This window comes from Oncorhynchus gorbuscha, linkage group LG09 (assembly GCF_021184085.1).
Source record: "Oncorhynchus gorbuscha isolate QuinsamMale2020 ecotype Even-year linkage group LG09, OgorEven_v1.0, whole genome shotgun sequence".
Classification (NCBI taxonomy): domain Eukaryota; kingdom Metazoa; phylum Chordata; class Actinopteri; order Salmoniformes; family Salmonidae; genus Oncorhynchus; species Oncorhynchus gorbuscha.
In genome coordinates, this window is record NC_060181.1 from 96,145,555 (window position 1) to 96,168,596 (window position 23,042).

Below are 23,042 nucleotides of genomic sequence, written 5' to 3' on the forward strand. Positions count from 1 at the left end.
ATGAAACTAGTCTAGCCCATGAAAGAACTGGTAGAGGAAACTCTAGTCTAGCCCATGAAAGAACTGGTAGAGGAAACTCTAGTCTAGCCCATGAAAGAACTGGTAGAGGAAACTCTAGTCTAGCCCATGAAAGAACTGGTAGAGGAAACTCTAGTCTAGCCCATGAAAGAACTGGTAGAGGAAACTCTAGTCTAGCCCATGAAATAACTGGTAGAGGAAACTAGTCTAGCCCATGAAAGAACTGGTAGAGGAAACTCTAGTCTAGCCCATGAAAGAACTGGTAGAGGAAACTAGTCTAGCCCATGAAAGAACTGGTAGAGGAAACTCTAGTCTAGCCCATGAAAGAACTGGTAGAGGAAACTCTAGTCTAGCCCATGAAAGAACTGGTAGAGGAAACTAGTCTAGCCCATGAAAGAACTGGTAGAGGAAACTCTAGTCTAGCCCATGAAAGAACTGGTAGAGGAAACTAGTCTAGCCCATGAAAGAACTGGTAGAGGAAACTCTAGTCTAGCCCATGAAAGAACTGGTAGAGGAAACTCTAGTCTAGCCCATGAAAGAACTGGTAGAGGAAACTCTAGTCTAGCCCATGAAAGAACTGGTAGAGGAAACTCTAGTCTAGCCCATGAAAGAACTGGTAGAGGAAACTCTAGTCTAGCCCATGAAAGAACTGGTAGAGGAAACTCTAGTCTAGCCCATGAAAGAACTGGTAGAGGAAACTCTAGTCTAGCCCATGAAATAACTGGTAGAGGAAACTCTAGTCTAGCCCATGAAATAACTGGTAGAGGAAACTCTAGTCTAGCCCATGAAATAACTGGTAGAGGAAACTCTAGTCTAGCCCATGAAAGAACTGGTAGAGGAAACTCTAGTCTAGCCCATGAAAGAACTGGTAGAGGAAACTCTAGTCTAGCCCATGAAAGAACTGGTAGAGGAAACTAGTCTAGCCCATGAAAGAACTGGTAGAGGAAACTAGTCTAGCCCATGAAAGAACTGGTAGAGGAAACTCTAGTCTAGCCCATGAAAGAACTGGTAGAGGAAACTCTAGTCTAGCCTATGAAAGAACTGGTAGAGGAAACTAGTCTAGCCCATGAAAGAACTGGTAGAGGAAACTCTAGTCTAGCCCATGAAAGAACTGGTAGAGGAAACTAGTCTAGCCCATGAAAGAACTGGTAGAGGAAACTAGTCTAGCCCATGAAAGAACTGGTAGAGGAAACTCTAGTCTAGCCCATGAAAGAACTGGTAGAGGAAACTCTAGTCTAGCCCATGAAAGAACTGGTAGAGGAAACTAGTCTAGCCCATGAAAGAACTGGTAGAGGAAACTCTAGTCTAGCCCATGAAAGAACTGGTAGAGGAAACTCTAGTCTAGCCCATGAAAGAACTGGTAGAGGAAACTCTAGTCTAGCCCATGACAGTACTGGTAGAGGAAACTCTAGTCTAGCCCATGAAAGAACTGGTAGAGGAAACTCTAGTCTAGCCCATGAAAGAACTGGTAGAGGAAACTCTAGTCGAGCCCATGCTTACGCCAAACCAACGCGTAAATGTGGTGAAAACTATAGGAGTACACAATACAGAAGCAAGGACACATAATTAGGATGTCATCCTCTCTGTGGTAAAGAATACTTCTCTCCTTCTCTTCTAGAACCCTCTATCTGGAGAGAAGAACATCACCTCTCCAAGTGGAGGAGGAGACAGGACAGAGGGAAGGAACAGGAACCATGTCCACCGTCGAGAGCTGGAGAGGAAGGAGATGGAGGGAGACCTGGAAACTCTGGTACTGTCTCAACACCGCCTGGCTACTGTACAACAGAGTCCGGGGGCCAATTTTTATCATTGAAAAGCAAGGGGAATTTCAGTTTACATCCTGAATTGACTCTAAACAAATCGTACAATAGCAACTAAACTCAGCAACGAAAAAAGAAAGGTCCCTTTTTCAGGACTCTCTTTTAAAGATCATTTGTAAACATCTAAATACATTCACAGATCTTCATTGTAAAGTGTTTTAAACACTGTTTCCCAAGCCCTTGTTCAATGAACCATAAACAAATAATGAACATGCACCTGTGGAACAGTCGTTAAGACACTAACAGTTTAGACGGTAGGCAATTAAGGTCACAGTTATGAAAACTTAGGACTCTAAAGAGGCCTTTCTACTGACTCTGAAAAACACAGAAAGAAAGATGCTCATCTGCGTTAACGTGCCTTAGGCATGCTGCAAGGAGGCATGAGGACTTCAGATGTGGCCAGGGCAATACATTTGACCCCCCTTTGTTCAGGGACACATTATTCCATTTCTGTTTGTCAGCATGTCTGTGGAACTTGTTCAGTTTATGTCTCAGCTGTTGAATCTTGCAATGTTCATACAAATATTTACACATGTTAAGTTTTCTGAAAATAAACGCAGTTGACAGTGAGAGGACGTTTCTTTTTTTTGCTGAGTTGACATAGATGGAGGAGATCAGTGATTGTGTGTGTGTGTCTTCTGTCAGGACTGTTCCAAGGTCCAGTGTCTGAAGATCCGGTGCCAGGTGGGCCGTGTGGAGAGAGGTCAGAGTGCCATCCTCTACATCCACTCCAGGCTGGGGGTGGCCACCTTCCTCAAGGTGAGACTCCTGTCTGTTATTCTCTAGAGGTACTGGCCTGGTGTCCTAGGTTAGGTACGGTACTGGCCTGGTGTCCTAGGTTAGATGCGGTTAGATAAGGTACTGGCCTGTGTCCGCGGTTAGATAAGGTACTGGCCTGTGTCCGCGGTTAGATACGGTTTGGTTAAATTTGGTTCCTAATGTGTTAGTAACTCCATGTTTCATCTGTCCAATATGAAATGCAGTTTTCTGTTTGAAGACATTTTGCTACAGTTTGCCCAAATGAACACAAACCTTGTTGGAACATACTGTATGTTTGGTATGCGCTGTACAGGTTAGGGCTCCCGAGTTGCGCAGCGATCTAAGGCACTGTATTACAGTTTTTAGAGGCGTCACTACAGACCCTGGTTCGATCCCGGGCTGTATCACAACGGGCCGTGATTGGGAGTCCCATAGGGCGGTGCACAATTGGCCCAGCGTTGTCCGGGTTTGGCCGGTGTAGGTCGTCATTGTAAATAAGAATTTGTTCTTAACTGACTTGCCGATTTAAAGTAAAAACTATAGTCGCCTGGTGGTCCTGGATCGTGGTAAATGACGACAACCGTATGAGTTGACTGGACTGGGACCACTCGGCTAGCTACATGGGACAAAACTAGGAAAGCTTGCTATGTCTAAATGTCTGCTGAGAGGTATAGTAGAGTGTGTTTCTCTCTTCGTCCAGACTGAGAGCCAGAACCGATCGTTCACCGTGATGATGAGAGGTATAGTTGAGTGTGTTTCTCTTCGTCCAGACTGAGAGCCAGAACCGGTCGTTCACCGTGATGATGAGAGGTATAGATGAGTGTGTTTCTCTTCGTCCAGACAGAGAGCCAGAACCGATCGTTCACCGTGATGATGAGAGGTATAGATGAGTGTGTTTCTCTTCGTCCAGACTGAGAGCCAGAACCGGTCGTTCACCGTGATGATGAGAGGTATAGATGAGTGTGTTTCTCTTCGTCCAGACAGAGAGCCAGAACCGATCGTTCACCGTGATGATGAGAGGTATAGATGAGTGTGTTTCTCTTCGTCCAGACTGAGAGCCAGAACCGGTCGTTCACCATGATGATGAGAGGTATAGATGAGTGTGTTTCTCTTCGTTCAGACTGAGAGCCAGAACCGGTCGTTCACCGTGAGATCCTCCGCTTCCTTCAGCGTCATAGAGATGCCTTATAACAAGAACCTGTTGCCTGAGCTGCCCTCCAACACTACTACGGTGAGTCACATGAAGCCATCATAAACCAGGTCTGTATCTAAAAGCCATTATATATCTGCAGCCATTATATATCTCACGACTGTTAACCAGAGCCCATAGAGCAGGGTTCCCCAATAGGGCATGACTGAGTGAGTGTACAAAACATTAGGAACACCTGCTCTTTCCATGACATAGACTGACCAGGTGAATCCAGGTGAAAGCTATGATCCCTTATTAATGTTCCCAGTTAAATCCACTTCAATGAGTGTAGATGAAGGGGAGGAGACGGGTTAAAGAAGGACTGTATAGCTTTGAGACAAGTGAGACATGGATTGTGTATGTGTCCCATTCAGAGGGTGAATGGACAAGACACAAAATATTTTAAGTGCCTTTGAAAAGGGTGTGGTAGTAGGTGCCAGGCGCACCAGTTTGTGTCAAGAACTGCAAAGCTGCTGGGTTTTTCACGCTCAACAGTTTCCCGTCTGTATCAAGAATGGCCCACCACCCAAAGGACATCCAGCCAACTTGACAGAACTTTGAGAAGCACTGGAGTCAACATGGACCGGCATCCCTGTGGAACGCGTTCAACACCTTGTAGAGTCCATGCCCTGTCGAAATGAGGCTTTTCTGAGGGTAAAGGGCGTGCAATTCAATATTAGGAAGGTGTTCCTAATGTTTTGTACACTCTTGTGTATTTTCTATTGTATCATTTTCTTTCTTAGACAAAAATAAATGATTATAATTTAGTAAATCTGTTCCCAAATATTCCCACGCATAAATAGTCATATGTGATCATATTACATCGTTATCACGGGTTTGAAATTATTCAGTTTTTCTCAAATTCTATATCTGTTTGGGATTCTTGCGGTCAGTTTGCAGTGTACAAATTATTTATGTGTTCTGACCATCCGCTCAAGGAAAAAATCTGCCCACTGCTGAATGTTACTGGGCGACCCCTGCCATAGGGTCCTGAATGATGTGTTGTGGCTGGCTGGCTGGCTCAGAGCCCTGGGTCTGAACCCCGCCCTGTGCAACTGGGTCCCGGTGTTCCTGACTGGCTTCCCCCTTTTTCCTCCAAACATAACGATGGCCAAGGTAGGCAACAGCACCTCCACTCCACTGATCCCTTAACACGGGGGTCCCACAAGGGTGTGTGCTCAGCCCCATCCTGTACACCCATGATTGTGTGACCTCAAAACGCCTCCAACTCAAATCATTAAGTTTGCAGACAACACAACAGTTGTAGGCCTGATGACGAGACAGGAAGTGAGGGCAAAGTGGTGCCAGGAACACCTATAAACTGAAGCTTTGAGTTCCTCAGTGTACCATCACTGAAATGGTTTACCCAGAGACAGTGTGGTGAAGAAGGCGCAACAGCATGGTATGGCAACTGGACCAACCGCAGGCCTCTCCAAAGGGCGGTGCCGTCTGCCCAATGCATCACCGGGGGCAAACTGCCTTCCCTCCAGGACACCTACAGTACCCGGTGTCACAGGAAGGTCTAGAATATCATTAAGGACCTCAGCCACCTGAGCCATGGCCTGTTCACCCCGCCCATCCAGAATATCATCAAGGACCTCAGTCACCCCGCTACCATCTAGAAGATCATCAAGGACCTCAGCCACCCGAGCCACGGCCTCTTCACCCCGCTACCATCTAGAAGATCATCAAGGACCTCAGCCACCCGAGCCAAGGCCTGTTCACCCCGCTACCATCTAGAAGATCATCAAGGACCTCAGCCACCCGAGCCACGGCCTGTTCACCCCGCTACGATCCATAAGGCGAAGGCAGTACAGGTGCTGCAAAGCTGGGTCAGAGAGACTGATAAACAGCTTCTATCTCAAGGCCATCAGACTGTTAAACATTTACCACTAGCCGGCCTCTGCCCAGTACCCTACCCTGAACTTTAGTCACTGTTACTAGCCGCCTACCACTCGGTACTCTTCCCTGGGCCTTAGAGACTGCTGCCCTATGTACATAAACATGGAAAACCGGTCACTTTAACAATGTTTACATACTGTTTTACCCTCTTCATATGTATATACTGTATTATAGTTCATCCTATATAACTACTGCTGTCCTCTTCATATGTATATACTGTATTATAGTCATGGTTCATCTCTTCATATGTATATACTGTATTATAGTCATGGTTCATCCTATATAACTACTGCTGTCCACTTCATATGTATATACTGTATTCATAGTCATGGTTCATATGTATATACTGTATTCTATATAACTACTGCTCTTCATATGTATATACTGTATTCTAGTCTTCATATGTATATGTATATACTGTATTCTAGTTCATCCTATATAACTACTACAAAAACTTTTGTTATTGACCAAATACTTATTTTCCACCATAATTTGCAAAAAAATCATTAAAAATCCTACAATGTGATTTTCTGGATTTTTTAAAATAGTTAGTTAGAAGTCTACCTATGATGAAAATTGCAGGCCTCATCTTTTTAAGTGGGAGAACTTGCACAATTGGTGGCTGACGAAATACTTTTTTTGCCCCACTGTAATTAGGGGACCCTGCAATAGGGTCCTGAATGGTCTGTTGTGGCTGGTAATATAATTAGGGGACCCTGCTATAGGGTCCTGAATGGTCTGTTGTGGCTGGTAATATAATTAGGGGACCCTGCTATAGGGTCCTGAATGGTCTGTTGTGGCTGGTAATATAATTAGGGGCCCCTGCTATAGGGTCCTGAATGGTCTGTCGTGGCTGGTAATATAATTAGGGGACCCTGCTATAGGGTCCTGAATGGTCTGTTGTGGCTGGTAATATAATTAGGGGACCCTGCTATAGGGTCCTGAATGGTCTGTTGTGGCTGGTAATATAATTAGGGGACCCTGCTATAGGGTCCTGAATGGTCTGTTGTGGCTGGTAATATAATTAGGGGACCCTGCTATAGGGTCCTGAATGGTCTGTTGTGGCTGGTAATATAATTAGGGGCCCCTGCTATAGGGTCCTGAATGGTCTGTTGTGGCTGGTAATATAATTAGGGGACCCTGCTATAGGGTCCTGAATGGTCTGTTGTGGCTGGTAATATAATTAGGGGCCCCTGCTATAGGGTCCTGAATGGTCTGTTGTGGCTGGTAATATAATTAGGGGACCCTGCTATAGGGTCCTGAATGGTCTGTTGTGGCTGGTAATATAATTAGGGGCCCCTGCTACCTGAATGGTCTGTTGTGGCTGGTAATATAATTAGGGGCCCCTGCTATAGGGTCCTGAATGGTCTGTTGTGGCTGGTAATGGGGCCCCTGCTATAGGGTCCTGAATGGTCTGTTGTCTCATTGTGCATTATATCCTCCAGGTGAGCATGTCAGTGATCTGGGTGAAATCAGAACCTGAACCGGTCCCTTGGTGGGTGGTGACCTTGGCCCTGATCTCTGGACTACTGCTACTGGCTCTGCTTATCTTCGTCATGTACAAGGTACACGCACATCCATGCCAATTAATAGTTTCCAATCTGTAGTTTCTCTCTCCGTCCTGGGCTCTTCCAACCATTACTGCATCTAAAACCTCCCTCTGATCGGACAGAAGTGACCAGCTTCCTCCGTTACAATGTCTAAAACCCAATGTCCTCTCCTTACTACCTCGGACAGAAATGACCAGCTTCCTCAGTTACTATATCTAAAACCCAATGTCCTCTCCTTACCACCTCGGACAGAAGTGACCAGCTTCCTCCATTACTATGTCTAAAACCTCCCTCTGATCGGACAGAAGTGGCCAGCCTAATGACGAGCTTCCTCCGTTACTATATCTAAAACCTCCCTCTGATCTGACAGAAATTACCAGCTGAAAGCCAGCCTAATGACGAATGTCTTCCTCACTACCTTACTATATCTAAAACCTCCCTCTGATCTGACAGAAATTACCAGCTGAAAGCCAGCCAGCTAATCCGTTACTATATCTAAAACCCAATGTCCTCTCCTTACTACCTCGGACAGAAGTGACCAGCTTCCTCCATTACTATATCTAAAACTTCCCTCTGATTGGACAGAAATGACCAGCCCTCCATGACTATGTTTCCCTCTGATCGGACATATTGTTTTCACCTGTCAAGTCCTGTCTTTCAAACCATTTTTAAAAATTGATTTAACAGTTGCAAATTCACCAACGACAAAAAATATATAACATACACTCCCCTCCTGTATTCATCTGGACCGTGAAGCTAAAAATGTGTGTCTACTCCACCGTCTGGACTTGAGGCAACAGTATAGAATGTTCTAGATTTTAGCATCTTCTTTACATATGTGTGACCGTTATGAAATTAAAGCACTTTATGTATCTCGTCGTCGTCCCCTCCCTACCTCCATTTTGAAGGTGTTATAGTCAAAAGTTGAGTATTTGGTCCCATATTCTTAGCACACAATGACTAACTACATCAAGCTTGTGTCTCTATAAAGTTGTTGGATGCATTTGCTGTTTGTTTTGGAAATGAATTTTGTAATCACATATATTTCTGAACACTACATCAATAAATGAGACCCAGAAAAATATCAACCACCCCCCCCCCCCAAAAAAAACTGCTAACCTCCCGTTATTGGTAATAGTGAGAGGTAAGCATGTTTTGAGGCTATGATCTTGGTGGCTCTAACTTTCTCACTCACGATTTTTAATTCCCAGTTTATCTGCAATCGTGGTAGAATCCACGTGAATGTAGAAATGTTCAGAGGATATTTTTTTTGCGAGTGGGGGGGGGTCCTAATTGTCTGTGCCTCCCCGCCCTCCAGCTGGGTTTCTTCGAGCGTGTACGCCCCCCGCAGGAAGACAGCGCGGAGAAGGAGCAGCTGGCACCGCAGGAGAACGGTGACAGGAACACCGATGCTTGATGGGGCTCCCGACACACGACCCTGTGTAGCTGTCTGAATAGGTTTCCCCATGTAGTGCACTACTTTGGAACAGAGCGCTATGGGATAGCACCAGTACACACAGTCCCATCTACTCTTTATAATCATACTCACACTGTACCCTGCATCCTGAAGCCCCGTCGTCTACTACTCCTCTTGCATATACTTAGACAACACTGCTGTATGAAATGGCTGGGAGGAGCAAACAAGTGATTCGATATTAAAAATGCTGATGTAAATCATATTTGAAAAGGACTCCCGATCTTCTTCTGGTTATTGGTCCTGCATCTTTTAGTGCACTTGGGACTTTCAGTGTAAAAATGAATTGCTACAACAATGTGAATTTCGAGACTGCAAGGAATCAATTACAATGCTGTACGGTCTTTGAAGACAATAGTTAATGAAATGGTTTTTGAATGGGCACTGCAGGGTGTGGATATGGACTTATTGTTGAGAGTATTGTATGTTATGCTTCTGCAATTGATGACAACCCCGGGCAATTTTCCACTCTCCAGATACAGGATTATACAATTGTATGTGCACGTCACTGTGTATTAAAAGGATGAATTGACCCATATTGGGTAATCAACGTGGAACTTAAAATTGTTTTTGTTTTTTGCATTCGAGCACTATAGTATCTAATTACCCATCACCCACTGCTTCGTCTGTTTTACTATTTATCTTAAAGCACGTTTCATGTTACAATAATGTCATTTTACCAGACTTTTTTTCAATTGATTTCTAGTTGTTCCTTGTTCATACTTTTGGGTGTTTAAAAAAAAAAAGGAATATTACTGAAAATGATGACATGTTCCTTCCCCACATATCTGGTTGAGCTGACAACGTTTTGATCTTTCCTGAATTAAATGTTTTAAAACCATAAGCATTTCTTTGTGCCCTGCTTCCATATTATCGATTCTGACAACTCGAATATCTGTGTGCTATAAAGGTTCTGATGAACTGTGGCTAGTTGTTTCATAAATCATCTAAGTTCACCTTACTAAAATGATAATATCTCCCTCCCCACACAATTTATGCATAAGACAATTTTTTTTGGTAATAATATTTATTTTGATATAAGTGCATTCCCACTTGTAAGGATCTGCATCAGTCTTTGCCGTGGAGAACGGAGATGTCTTGCCGTGGAGAACGGAGATGTCTTGCCGTGGAGAACGGAGATGTCTTGCCGTGGAGAACGGAGATGTCTTGCCGTGGAGAACGGAGATGTCTTGCCGTGGAGAACGGAGATGTAAAACTTCACTGTCTGTCTGTCAGCAAGAAGCTGAGGTCACTGCCAGATTCAAAGTCTGTTGTTGGCTTCCCCCTGAAACACAAACACTGGCTGAGAGACTCGTCACCGGCTCCCTAGTTATTTAATTAGAGTTGGGCAACATACACAACTATTAAAAAGAGACATTTTAGCCTGCTTTATTGTGTTCAACACTTTGATCTGTTAAAACTCGTTTTGTGCTTTTTTTGGGGGGGTCATGGGTCACAGGACTTGTGTGAGAGAGATGATTGGTGTTACCTGGTGAACAGCCGTGCCTTGCAAGTGCCCAGTAGAGTAGCCTTGTTTCCTTCTACGAGCAACATGGAACCCTCTCTCAAGCCCTAAGACAAATCAACCAATCAGCTGAAAGCATAACCTAATATTATGTAGAATACCATCTCTCTCAGACTCACCAGAACAGATGGAGTGTCAGGCTCCTCGTGGTACTGAATGATCCTCTGCTCTCGTGTCTCCTAGGGAGAAGAGAGAAAAAAAAACACAAAGACAGTGACATTTTGACCTTACACCAGCATCCTTTAAGGAACCACGGGACACAGATTAACCTTGTCCCAGACTACAAATACATTTTCAATGGAGATTCTACATTCAGAAATAACCACTGAATATTTGTCAAGAGAAACCAGCCCTACGACTTTCAGCATTCACTACACTGATGCTCTGCTATATAACACTACACTGTACAACTCACCCCCATGTGTCTGCTGTTAGGGTCCGTGTCCAGGAAGTGAGGGTTGATGTTGAAAGGCACTAGACCAATGGCGTTGAAGGAGGGCGGGTACACGATGGGCATGTCGTTGGTGGTGTTGATGCTGACAGTAGAGACGTTGGTGCCAGCACTGGAACCCATGTAGGGAACACCGTCCTGGGGTTATAACAGAGTTACCATGGTTACTGTAGGGGTTAGGGTTACTGTAGGGGTTACTGTAGGGGTTAGGGTTACTGTAGGGGTTAGGGTTACTGTAGGGGTTACTGTAGGGGTTAGGGTTACTGTAGGTGTTAGGGTTACTGTAGGTGTTAGGGTTACTGTAGGTGTTAGGGTTACTGTAGGTGTTAGGGTTACTGTAGGTGTTAGGGTTACTGTAGGGGTTAGGGTTACTGTAGGGGTTAGGGTTACTGTAGGGGTTACTGTAGGGTTTACTGTTAGGGGTTAGGGTTACTGTAGGGGTTAGGTTTACTGTAGGGGTTAGGGTTACTGTAGGGGTTACTGTAGGGGTTAGGGTTACTGTAGGGGTTACTGTAGGGTTTACTGTAGGGGTTAGGGGTTACTGTAGGGGTTACTGTAGGGGTTAGGGTCACTGTAGGGGTTAGGGTTACTGTAGGGGTTACTGTAGGGGTTAGGGTTACTGTAGGGGTTACTGTAGGGGTTAGGGTTACTGTAGGGGTTACTGTAGGGGTTAGGGTTACTGTAGGGGTTAGGGTTACTGTAGGGGTTAGGGTTACTGTAGGGGTTAGGGTTACTGTAGGGGTTACTGTAGGGGTTAGGGTTACTGGGTTACTGTAGGGGTTACTGTAGGGGTTAGGGTCACTGTAGGGTTAGGGTTACTGTAGGGGTTAGGGTTACTGTAGGGGTTACTGTAGGGGTTAGGGTCACTGTAGGGGTTAGGGTTACTGTAGGGGTTAGGGTTACTGTAGGGGTTACTGTAGGGGTTCACTATTCTGGGGCGTAAGAGTAAGCAGGATATACAATCATTCAGTTGTTTATTCCACTCATGGGCTGTCTCTATTGGCTATATCAGCTGCCAGTAAGAACAATATCTGTGCATGTAGGAACCAACTGTAAATATTGTGAAATGGCAGTTTAATCTGGCACAGTGTTTCCCAAAACTCCTAAACTACTCCCAGCCAGTCAGGTGTGCCAGTTCTGGAATATCGGCTACCAGAGTGGAACAGCTGTCGTACCTCAGGACAGGTTTTTGGGGAACACTGCTCAAAAAAAAAAATATATATATATATATATATATCAGTCTGACCTGCAGAACCCTCTCGTTGATCTCAGAAAGCACATGGTTGTCGTAGAGACATTTCAGCAGACGGAATGTGTTGCCACCACCTATAGACAGAACAGCTGTTATGACTTTATTATACTGTATACCCTCCTGCTAACTTCTTAACACACGTAGTCAACCTGTGTACCAATTTGTAAGTCGCTCTGGATAAGAGCGTCTGCTAAATGACTTAAATGTAAATGTAGTAGATGACTTTAACTCTTGCAGTAACAAGCGTAACAATAGCATTCCTCCAATGACGCCTACTGTATGTAAGGCCTATGGTTTTGGGATTTCCTATTTGAGAGGCCCCAAGAGGTGTTAATGTCTGAGCTCAAGGTCCACTCCTCACCTATAAATATACCCTGAGCCTTCCGTACAGCTTCCACTGGGTCAGAGGCCTCGTGTATGCTGTCCACCTCATAACCTGTCAGACAAAAACAGACAACACTCACATTAGAACGACCGACAAAAACCTGTCTCACATCGACAACCTAGTCCTTACTACGCCCGATAACGTCTATGAGAAAGGGTTTGACAAGTGTTAAGCGAAATGTGCTTATATCAATCAAGTCCTCTCAGATCTCCACAGGAGTATAAAGCATAGGGTCTAGGGATTGAATTGAGATTGGGCCTGAGATAATTGAATTGATTTGGGCCTGAGATAATTGAATTGATTTGGGCCTGAGATAATTGATTTGTGATTGGGCCTGAGATAATTGATTTGTGATTGGGCCTGAGATAATTGATTTGTGATTGGGCCTGAGATAATTGATTTGTGATTGGGCCTGAGATATTTGAATTGATTTGTGATTGGGCCTGAGATATTTGAATTGATTTGTGATTGGGCCTGAGATATTTGAATTGATTTGTGATTGGGCCTGAGATATTTGAATTGATTTGTGATTGGGCCTGAGATATTTGAATTGATTTGTGATTGGGCCTGAGATATTTGAATTGATTTGTGATTGGGCCTGAGATATTTTAATTGATTTGTGATTGGGCCTGAGATATTTTAATTGATTTGGGATTGGGCCTGAGATATTCCAGACACAAAACAGTAAGGCTGTGTAAGGCAATGGACCAGCGTACAAAGACGTACCCAGACTGTTGAACTTGTCCCTGGCAGTCTTTGCGTAGCCATCTCTATCACACAGTGCATAGGGGATGAATAAAATCCTCTTCACCCCTCTGCAAGAAATACATTACACAGTTAGGTTACACACTGACTCTACGAAACATTAGGAACACCTTCCTAGTATTGAGTTGTAACCCCCCTCCCAAGCCTCAATTCATTGGGGCATGGACTCTACAAGGTGTCGAAAGCATTCCACAGAGATGCTAAGTAGTTAGAGACATGTTTAAGTAGTTAGAGACACGTTTAAGTAGTTAGAGATATAGTTAGAGACATATTTAAGTAGTTAGAGACATAGAGACATAGAGACATGTTTAAGTAGTTAGAGACATAGTTAGAGACATGTTTAAGTAGTTAGAGACATGTTTAAGTAGTTAGAGACATGTTTAAGTAGTTAGAGACATGTTTAAGTAGTTAGAGACATGTTTAAGTATTTAGAGACATAGTTAGAGACATGTTTAAGTAGTTAGAGACATGTTTAAGTAGTTAGAGACATAGTTAGACATGTTTAAGTAGTTAGAGACATAGTTAGACATGTTTAAGTAGTTAGAGACATAGTTAGACATGTTTAAGTAGTTAGAGACATAGACATGTTTAAGTAGTTAGAGACATAGTTAGACATGTTTAAGTAGTTAGAGACAGAGACAGACATGTTTAAGTAGTTAGAGACAGAGACAGACATGTTTAAGTAGTTAGAGACAGAGACAGACATGTTTAAGTAGTTAGAGACAGAGACATGTTTAAGTAGTTAGAGACAGAGACATGTTTAAGTAGTTAGAGACAGAGACATGTTTAAGTAGTTAGAGACATGTTTAAGTAGTTAGAGACATGTTTAAGTAGTTAGAGACATAGTTTAGAGACATGTTTAAGTAGTTAGAGACATGTTTAAGTAGTTAGAGACATGTTTAAGTAGTTAGAGACATGTTTAAGTAGTTAGAGACATGTTTAAGTAGTTAGAGACATGTTTAAGTAGTTAGAGACATAGAGACATGTTTAAGTAGTTAGAGCCATGTTTAAGTAGTTAGAGCCATGTTTAAGTAGTTAGAGCCATGTTTAAGTAGTTAGAGCCATGTTTAAGTAGTTAGAGCCATGTTTAAGTAGTTAGAGCCATGTTTAAGTAGTTAGAGCCATGTTTAAGTAGTTAGAGACATGTTTAAGTAGTTAGAGCCATGTTTAAGTATTTAGAGCCATGTTTAAGTAGTTAGAGACATAGAGACATGTTTAAGTAGTTAGAGACATAGAGACATGTTTAAGTAGTTAGAGACATAGAGACATGTTTAAGTAGTTAGAGACAGAGACATGTTTAAGTAGTTCGAGACAGTTAGAGACATGTTTAAGTAGTTAGAGATATAGTTAGACATGTTTAAGTAGTTCGAGACAGTTAGAGACATGTTTAAGTAGTTAGACATGTTTAAGTAGTTAGAGACATAGAGACATGTTTAAGTAGTTAGACATGTTTAAGTAGTTAGAGACATAGAGACATGTTTAAGTAGTTAGACATGTTTAAGTAGTTAGAGACATAGAGACATGTTTAAGTAGTTAGAGACATAGAGACATGTTTAAGTAGTTAGACATAGACATGTTTAAGTAGTTAGAGACATGTTTAAGTAGTTAGAGACATAGACATGTTTAAGTAGTTAGACATGTTTAAGTAGTTAGAGACATGTTTAAGTAGTTAAGAGTAAAGGAGGGTCAGATAGTAAGGGTACAGTACAACAGCATTCCTTCCATAGTCTTTAGGGGTGTGATTTTTTTAGAGTAGTCCAGGCACTTTGAAGGTAGGTATTAGTCAGTGGATTTAGATACTTACATTCCGAAAAAGTCTTTGATCTGCTGTTGGCAATGTTCCAGATATCCTCCCCCGTGCAGGGTTGAGTTGGACACGAGCAGAAGTCTCCTCTTCATATCTTTCAAGACAAGGTTTTGATCAAAAGTTTACAACTCACTCAGGTTAAATAGGCTACCTCGTCCTACACCTCGAAGATCACTTCAGCAGTACATAGCTGGCCGTGTATAAACAGGAAGTGTCCTCAGGTGTCTTCAAGGTACAAGGTCTATGGAGTGAGATGTTTTCTTTATTCGGTATGTTCACCCCGATCTAATATAATATATAAACAAATATTTTGTTAAATAAAACCAAACTCCTCAATAAAATAAAAATGTTTAAAAAAATCACTAATTAAACCTTAATCTGTGAATATGAACAAATATATTTCACAAGTATTCACCATAAATCACAAATAAAATAACGATCTGTAAATATTCAAAATCAGCTCACAAATAAAACTATGATTTGAACAAATGTTTAGAAATCTCTTAACGTTCACATCTGTGGAATGTGGATTTGCTCATTCAAAAAGAGCTTGTGGATCTATATTCTGTGTTTACACCATTTTGAGAAGGCTTTTTCTGTGGTCGATGTAACACAATCCACTAATGTGGCTTCAGATGAGTCATAAAGTTGTTCTTTATTGGTTAGATATTCTAGCTAGAAAGTGTTCTCCCAAGACATGGCTGAATGAGACACGGATTCACTCTGCACTTCACCTGACACAAAGATTATCCAAATTAACGGAGATAACAGACTCACCCGAAGCCACATTTGCTCCCAAATTGTTCAACGTTTGTTCAAATCGTAGTTTTATTTGTGAGCCATGTTGAATATTTACAGATAATTATTTTATTTGTGACTTATGGTGAATACTTGTGAAATATATGTTTTACATATTCATGGCGATTGGTTAAATTTGTTATCTATTTTTTTGCGGATTGTTGATGGTTTTGATGGTTTTATTTGACTAAATATTTAAATATATTCATAGATCATAGTTTATTTGTGAGTTATGTTGAATATACACGCATCGTGGTGGACATATTTAGAGAATAAAGAAACAAAATCGCACTCCTTTCAATTTCCTGGACTCCGTTTAAAGTTCAACTACGGGTAAACGAACCATCTGTTTCGCTGACAAGTCTCTCATACAGTCATTAAATCATCTAATCGGATTACTTCTCCTGATAAATCTACCGGTTGTCGAAAAGGTTGTGAAATCTTTCGATCCAACAAACCTTTGGCGATTGTTCTTGTGGTCAATGATTGGAAACAATGTTGAGCGTCAACAGGTCACAGATTGCAACACGGATTTAAAATTCAATACGTAGCCTTGACCGGATATGTTATTTATAGTTTCGTAGGAAATGTTCAAATGTAGGCTACAAAACTGTAATTTTGCGTCAAGGGTCTCTATGTTTGGAGAATATTTTTCTCACGCTGTTACCGTGTGTAGAAAAGGGGTCAGCTGATAAATCACATGACAAGCCTTATGTCTCATGGTGCTTTCAGGACAACTGGGAAATCGGAAAAACACGACGCGATCTTCGGGTCAGAAAGTCGGAGCTCTAAAAAAAGATGCCCTATTAGTTTCCGCATTGGAATTGCAAGTTAAATGACTGTTCAAGACCAAATTTTCCCAATCGGAGCTCGTTTCTATCCAAGTTTCCAGTTATCTTGAAAGTAGTGATGTCGGATATTTCCCAGTTCCCAGGTGATTCCCACGCAAGCATCGATAGCGAGAGGCGGATATAATGACACGTCCGGTGCCCCCAAATTGATGACGTATCTCGAGCTTGAGAGTCGAAGGTCAAACATCAAATTGTGTTGGTCAAGATGCGCCAAATTCAACTTGTGTAGGTAGACTTTACCGTGAAATGTTTGCTTACGACCACTTCCCAAAGATGAATATGTTTTAAAAGAATAACACAATAAAATAGGAACACAAGAGAAATAAAAATAGACAAGAATGGAGCTACGGTGAGCTCCAAAAGTATTGGGACAGTGACACAATTCTTGTTGTTTTGTTTCCGTACTGCAGCACTTTGATTTTGAAATGATACAATGAGGGTATTTTCTTCTGTATCGGGTGAACCATTAATTTCAACATATTTATTGGGTGAAACGGTAGGCTACAGGAGCCTACAATGGCATACAAATGAATTGGCCTACTTGTTGGCCAACAATGTTTAAATCTTCACATTTAATGTCAGTTTCATTGTGGACTTTTCCCCCATAACAGAAGCACTCAAGCCATAGACTGTTCTCTGCTTCCGCAAGGCAAGGTACCGGTGCATCAGGTCTGACACCAACAGGCTCCTGAACAGCGTCTATCCCCATGCCATAAGGCTTCCAAATAGCTGACAGAATGGCCACGCAGACTCTAGGGTGACCCTTATATTTTACACTGTCTCTATGTTCACACACAGGACTCTACACAGTCACACACACTGACACCCCAACACACACATTTATACTGACTCTACACACACACTCACATATAATCATCATATACGCTGCTGCTCTGTTTATTAAATGTCCTGATGCCTAGTTACCCTTTCCCCTATACACATCTACCTCTACTCCTATACATATCTACCTCTACTCCTATACACATCTACCTCTACTCCTATACACATCTACCTCTACTCCTATACACATCTACCTCTACTCCTATACATATCTACCTCTACTTCTATACATATCTACCTCTACTCCTATACATATCTACCTCTACTCCTATACACATCTACCTCTACTCCTATACATCTACTCCTATACACATCTACCTCTACTCCTATACACATCTACCTCTACTCCTATACATATCTACCTCTACTCCTATACACATCTACCTCTACTCCTATACATATCTACCTCTACTCCTATACACATCTACCTCCACTCCTATACACATCTACCTCCACTCCTATACACATCTACCTCCACTCCTATACACATCTACCTCTACTCCAATCACATCTACCTCTACACCTATACACATCTACCTCTACTCCTATACACATCTACCTCTACTCCTATACAAATCTACCTCTACTCCTATACACGTCTACCTCTACTCCTATACACATCTATCTCTACTCCTATACACATCTACCTCTACTCCTATGCATATCTACCTCTACTCCTATACATATCTACCTCTACTCCTATACCTCTACTCCTATACATATCTACCTCTACTCCCATACATATCTACCTCTACTCATATACACATCTACCTCTACTCCTATACATATCTACCTCTACTCCTATACATATCTACCTCTACTCCCATACATATCTACCTCTACTCATATACATATCTACCTCTACTCCTATACACATCTACCTCTACTCCAATCACATCTACCTCTACTCCTATGCATATCTACCTCTACTCCTATACACATCTACCTCTACTCCTATACATATCTACCTCTACTCCTATACATCTACTCCTATACACATCTACCTCTACTCCTATACATATCTACCTCTACTCATATACATATATACCTCTACTCCTATATATATCTACCTCTACTCCTATACATATCTACCTCTACTCCCATACATATCTACCTCTATATCTACCTCTACTCCCATACATATCTGACTGTAAGTCTACTCTAAAAGCGTCTGCTAAATGGCATATATTATTATCTATCTCTACTCCTATACGCATCTACCTCTACTCCAATCATATCTACCTCTACTCCTATACACATCTACCTCTACTCCTATACATCTACTCCTATACACATCTACCTCTACTCCTATACACATCTATCTCTATTCCTATACATATCTACCTCTACTCCTATACCTCTACTCCTCTACATATCTACCTCTACTCCTATACATCTACTCCTATACACATCTACCTCTACTCCTATACACATCTATCTCTATTCCTATACATATCTACCTCTACTCCTATACACCTACTCCTATACACATCTACCTCTACTCCTATACATATCTACCTCTACTCATATACATATCTACCTCTACTCATATACATATATTCCTCTACTCCTATACATATCTACCTCTACTCCTATACATATCTACCTCTACTCATATACATATATTCCTCTACTCCTATACATATCTACCTCTACTCCTATACATATCTACCTCTACTCCTATACATATCTACCTCTACTCCAATCACATCTACCTCTACTCCTATACACATCTACCTCTACTCCTGTACACATCTACCTCTACTCCTATATCCAATACTAGGAGTAGCAAATTCCAGTCCTTGAGTGGCGCTGTGTCTTCATGTACAGTGCATTCGGAAAGTATTCAAACCCCTTGACTTTTTCCACATTTTGTAACGTTACAGGCTGGGTGGAGGGTGGAGCAGTCTATATTAAGGAAGCAGGACTGGGTGGAGGGGGAGCAGTATTTAGTAAGGAAGCAGGACTGGGTGGAGGGTGGAACAGTATTTATTAAGGAAGCAGGACTGGGTGGAGGGGGAGCAGTTTTTAGTAAGGAAGCAGGACTGGGTGGAGGGTGGAGCAGTTTTTACTAAGGATGCAGGACTGCGTGGAGGGGGAGCAGTTTTTACTAAGGAAGCAGGACTGGGTGGAGGGTGGAGCAGTATTTAGGAAAGGACTGGGACTGGGTGGAGGGTGGAGCAGTATTTACTAAGGAAGCAGGACTGGGTGGAGGGGGAGCAGTATTTACTAAGGAAGCAGTTCTGGGTGGAGGGGGAGCAGTATTTACTAAGGAAGCAGGACTGGGTGGAGGGGGAGCAGTGGGTGGATTTACTAAGGAAGCAGGACTGGGTGGAGGGGGGAGCAGTTTTACTAAGGAAGCAGTTCTGGGTGGAGGGGGGAGCAGTATTTACTAAGGAAGCAGGACTGGGTGGAGGGGGGAGCAGTATTTACTAAGGAAGCAGGACTGGGTGGAGGGGGGAGCAGTATTTACTAATGAAGCAGGACTGGCCTGGCTCTATATAGGGAATAGGATATCTCACCCCTGACAATCTGTCTTTTCGAGCCGTCTATTTTCTGTGTTTGAGGATTGCAAAATTCACTTAAACCTCACTGGATCGATTTGCTTTCATTTGACTCCTGCGACTCTTTCATACTCTGGCTTGTGCCGGTCGTTTCGTCCCGTTAAAATTTCTTAGGGATAGTCGACAACATCCAGTGAAATTGGAGGGCGAGCAATTCAAATAAATAATCGTAATATTAAACATTTATGAACATACAAGTATCCTATATCGGTTAAAAGCTTAAATTCTTGTTAATCTAAATATACAGCCTACTCCACCCATGTACTACAGCACCACAATGCCTACTCCACCCATGTACTACAGCACCACAATGCCTACTCCACCCATGCTCTACCAAGGCTTTACAGCACCACAATGCCTACTCCACCCATGCTCTACCAAGGCTTTACAGCACCACAATGCCTACTCCACCCATGCTCTACCAAGGCTTTACAGCACCACAATGCCTACTCCACCCATGTACTACAGCACCACAATGCCTACTCCACCCATGTACTACAGCACCACAATGCCTACTCCACCCATGTACTACCAAGGCTTTACAGCACCACAATGCCTACTCCACCCATGCTCTAACAAGGCTTTACAGCACCACAATGCCTACTCCACCCATGTTCACCAAGGCTTTACAGCACCACAATGCCTACTCCACCCATGCTCTACCAAGGCTTTACAGCACCACAATGCCTACTCCACCCATGCTCTACCAAGGCTTTACAGCACCACAATGCCTACTCCACCCATGCTCTACCAAGGATATACAGCACCACAATGCCTACTCCACCCATGCTCTACCAAGGCTTTACACCCATGCTCTACCCATGCTCTACCAAGGCTTTACAGCACCACAATGCCTACTCCACCCATGTTCTACCAAGGTTTTACAGCACCACAATGCCTACTCCACCCATGTACCAAGGTTTTACAGCACCACAATGCCTACTCCACCCATGTTCTACCAAGGTTTTACAGCACCACAATGCCTACTCCACCCATGTACTACAGCACCACAATGCCTACTCCACCCATGCTCTACCAAGGCTTTACAGCACCACAATGCCTACTCCACCCATGTTCTACCAAGGCTTTACAGCACCACAATGCCTACTCCACCCATGTTCTACCAAGGCTTTACAGCACCACAATGCCTACTCCACCCATGTTCTCTACCAAGGTTTTACAGCACCACAATGCCTACTCCACCCATGTTCTACCAAGGTTTACAGCACCACAATGCCTACTCCACCCATGCTCTACCAAGGCTTTACAGCACCACAATGCCTACTCCACCCATGTTCTACCAAGGCTTTACAGCACCACAATGCCTACTCCACCCATGTTCTACCAAGGCTTTACAGCACCACAATGCCTACTCCACCCATGTTCTACCAAGGCTTTACAGCACCACAATGCCTACTCCACCCATGCTCTACCAAGGCTTTACAGCACCACAATGCCTACTCCACCCATGCTCTACCAAGGCTTTACAGCACCACAATGCCTACTCCACCCATGTACCAAGGCTTTACAGCACCACAATGCCTACTCCACCCATGCTCTACCAAGGCTTTACAGCACCACAATGCCTACTCCACCCATGCTCTACCAAGGCTTTACAGCACCACAATGCCTACTCCACCCATGTTCTACCAAGGCTTTACAGCACCACAATGCCTACTCCACCCATGCTCTACCAAGGCTTTACAGCACCACAATGCCTACTCCACCCATGTTCTACCAAGGCTTTACAGCACCACAATGCCTACTCCACCCATGCTCTACCAAGGCTTTACAGCACCACAATGCCTACTCCACCCATGCTCTACTTTACAGCACCACAATGCCTACTCCACCCATGTACTACAGCACCACAATGCCTACTCCACCCATGCTCTACCAAGGCTTTACAGCACCACAATGCCTACTCCACCCATGTTCTACCAAGGCTTTACAGCACCACAATGCCTACTCCACCCATGCTCTACCAAGGCTTTACAGCACCACAATGCCTACTCCACCCATGCTCTACCAAGGCTTTACAGCACCACAATGCCTACTCCACCCATGTTCTACCAAGGCTTTACAGCACCACAATGCCTACTCCACCCATGTTCTACCAAGGCTTTACAGCACCACAATGCCTACTCCACCCATGCTCTACCAAGGCTTTACAGCACCACAATGCCTACTCCACCCATGTACTACAGCACCACAATGCCTACTCCACCCATGTACTACAGCACCACAATGCCTACTCCACCCATGTTCTACCAAGGCTTTACAGCACCACAATGCCTACTCCACCCATGTTCTACCAAGGTTTTACAGCACCACAATGCCTACTCCACCCATGTACTACAGCACCACAATGCCTACTCCACCCATGTACTACAGCACCACAATGCCTACTCCACCCATGTTCTACCAAGGCTTTACAGCACCACAATGCCTACTCCACCCATGTTCTACCAAGGCTTTACAGCACCACAATGCCTACTCCACCCATGTTCTACCAAGGCTTTACAGCACCACAATGCCTACTCCACCCATGCTCTACCAAGGCTTTACAGCACCACAATGCCTACTCCACCCATGCTCTACCAAGGCTTTACAGCACCACAATGCCTACTCCACCCATGCTCTACCAAGGCTTTACAGCACCACAATGCCTACTCCACCCATGCTCTACCAAGGCTTTACAGCACCACAATGCCTACTCCACCCATGCTCTACCAAGGCTTTACAGCACCACAATGCCTACTCCACCCATGCTCTACCAAGGCTTTACAGCACCACAATGCCTACTCCACCCATGCTCTACCAAGGCTTTACAGCACCACAATGCCTACTCCACCCATGCTCTACCAAGGCTTTACAGCACCACAATGCCTACTCCACCCATGTTCTACTTTACAGCACCACAATGCCTACTCCACCCATGCTCTACCAAGGCTTTACAGCACCACAATGCCTACTCCACCCATGTTCTACCAAGGCTTTACAGCACCACAATGCCTACTCCACCCATGTTCTACCAAGGCTTTTACAGCACCACAATGCCTACTCCACCCATGCTCTACCAAGGCTTTACA

General features: G+C 43.4%; 2 protein-coding genes across 5 annotated transcripts in view; one reads left to right on the top strand and one right to left on the bottom strand.

Moving 5' to 3' along the window:
• Nucleotides 1-9,553, top strand: part of LOC124044295 (integrin alpha-V-like) — an 83,410-nt gene extending 73,857 nt beyond the window's left edge. The window contains exons 26-30 of one of the 2 annotated variants that reach the window (XM_046363943.1): nt 1,637-1,768; nt 2,484-2,597; nt 3,718-3,828; nt 7,134-7,253; nt 8,557-9,553. In XM_046363943.1, the coding sequence (XP_046219899.1) occupies nt 1,637-1,768; nt 2,484-2,597; nt 3,718-3,828; nt 7,134-7,253; nt 8,557-8,655 (576 nt within the window). In that variant the 3' untranslated portion in view covers nt 8,656-9,553. Of the gene's footprint in view, nt 1-1,636; nt 1,769-2,483; nt 2,598-3,367; nt 3,665-3,717; nt 3,829-7,133; nt 7,254-8,556 lie in introns of those variants that run through there. The other variant, XM_046363944.1, reaches the window with a different exon arrangement.
• Nucleotides 9,554-9,720: 167 nt separating this feature from the next.
• Nucleotides 9,721-16,362, bottom strand: si:dkey-69o16.5 (Alpha-aspartyl dipeptidase-like). Of its 3 annotated transcripts, none has more exons than XM_046363946.1 (9): nt 14,895-15,559; nt 13,052-13,140; nt 12,302-12,376; nt 11,935-12,014; nt 10,653-10,826; nt 10,357-10,416; nt 10,202-10,284; nt 9,923-9,997; nt 9,721-9,807 (listed from the first exon to the last, which is right to left on the bottom strand). In XM_046363946.1, the coding sequence occupies exons 1-8, from the start codon at nt 14,987-14,989 to the stop codon at nt 9,931-9,933; spliced, it is 723 nt and encodes a 240-aa protein (XP_046219902.1). In that variant the 5' UTR covers nt 14,990-15,559; the 3' UTR covers nt 9,721-9,807; nt 9,923-9,930. The 3 variants fall into 3 exon arrangements, with proteins under 3 accessions (XP_046219902.1, XP_046219901.1, XP_046219903.1); XM_046363945.1 differs by having other exon boundaries at nt 9,721-9,853; XM_046363947.1 differs by lacking the exon at nt 9,721-9,807 and adding an exon at nt 16,154-16,362 and having other exon boundaries at nt 9,860-9,997; nt 14,895-14,991.
• Between the last annotated feature and the right edge of the window lie 6,680 nt (nt 16,363-23,042).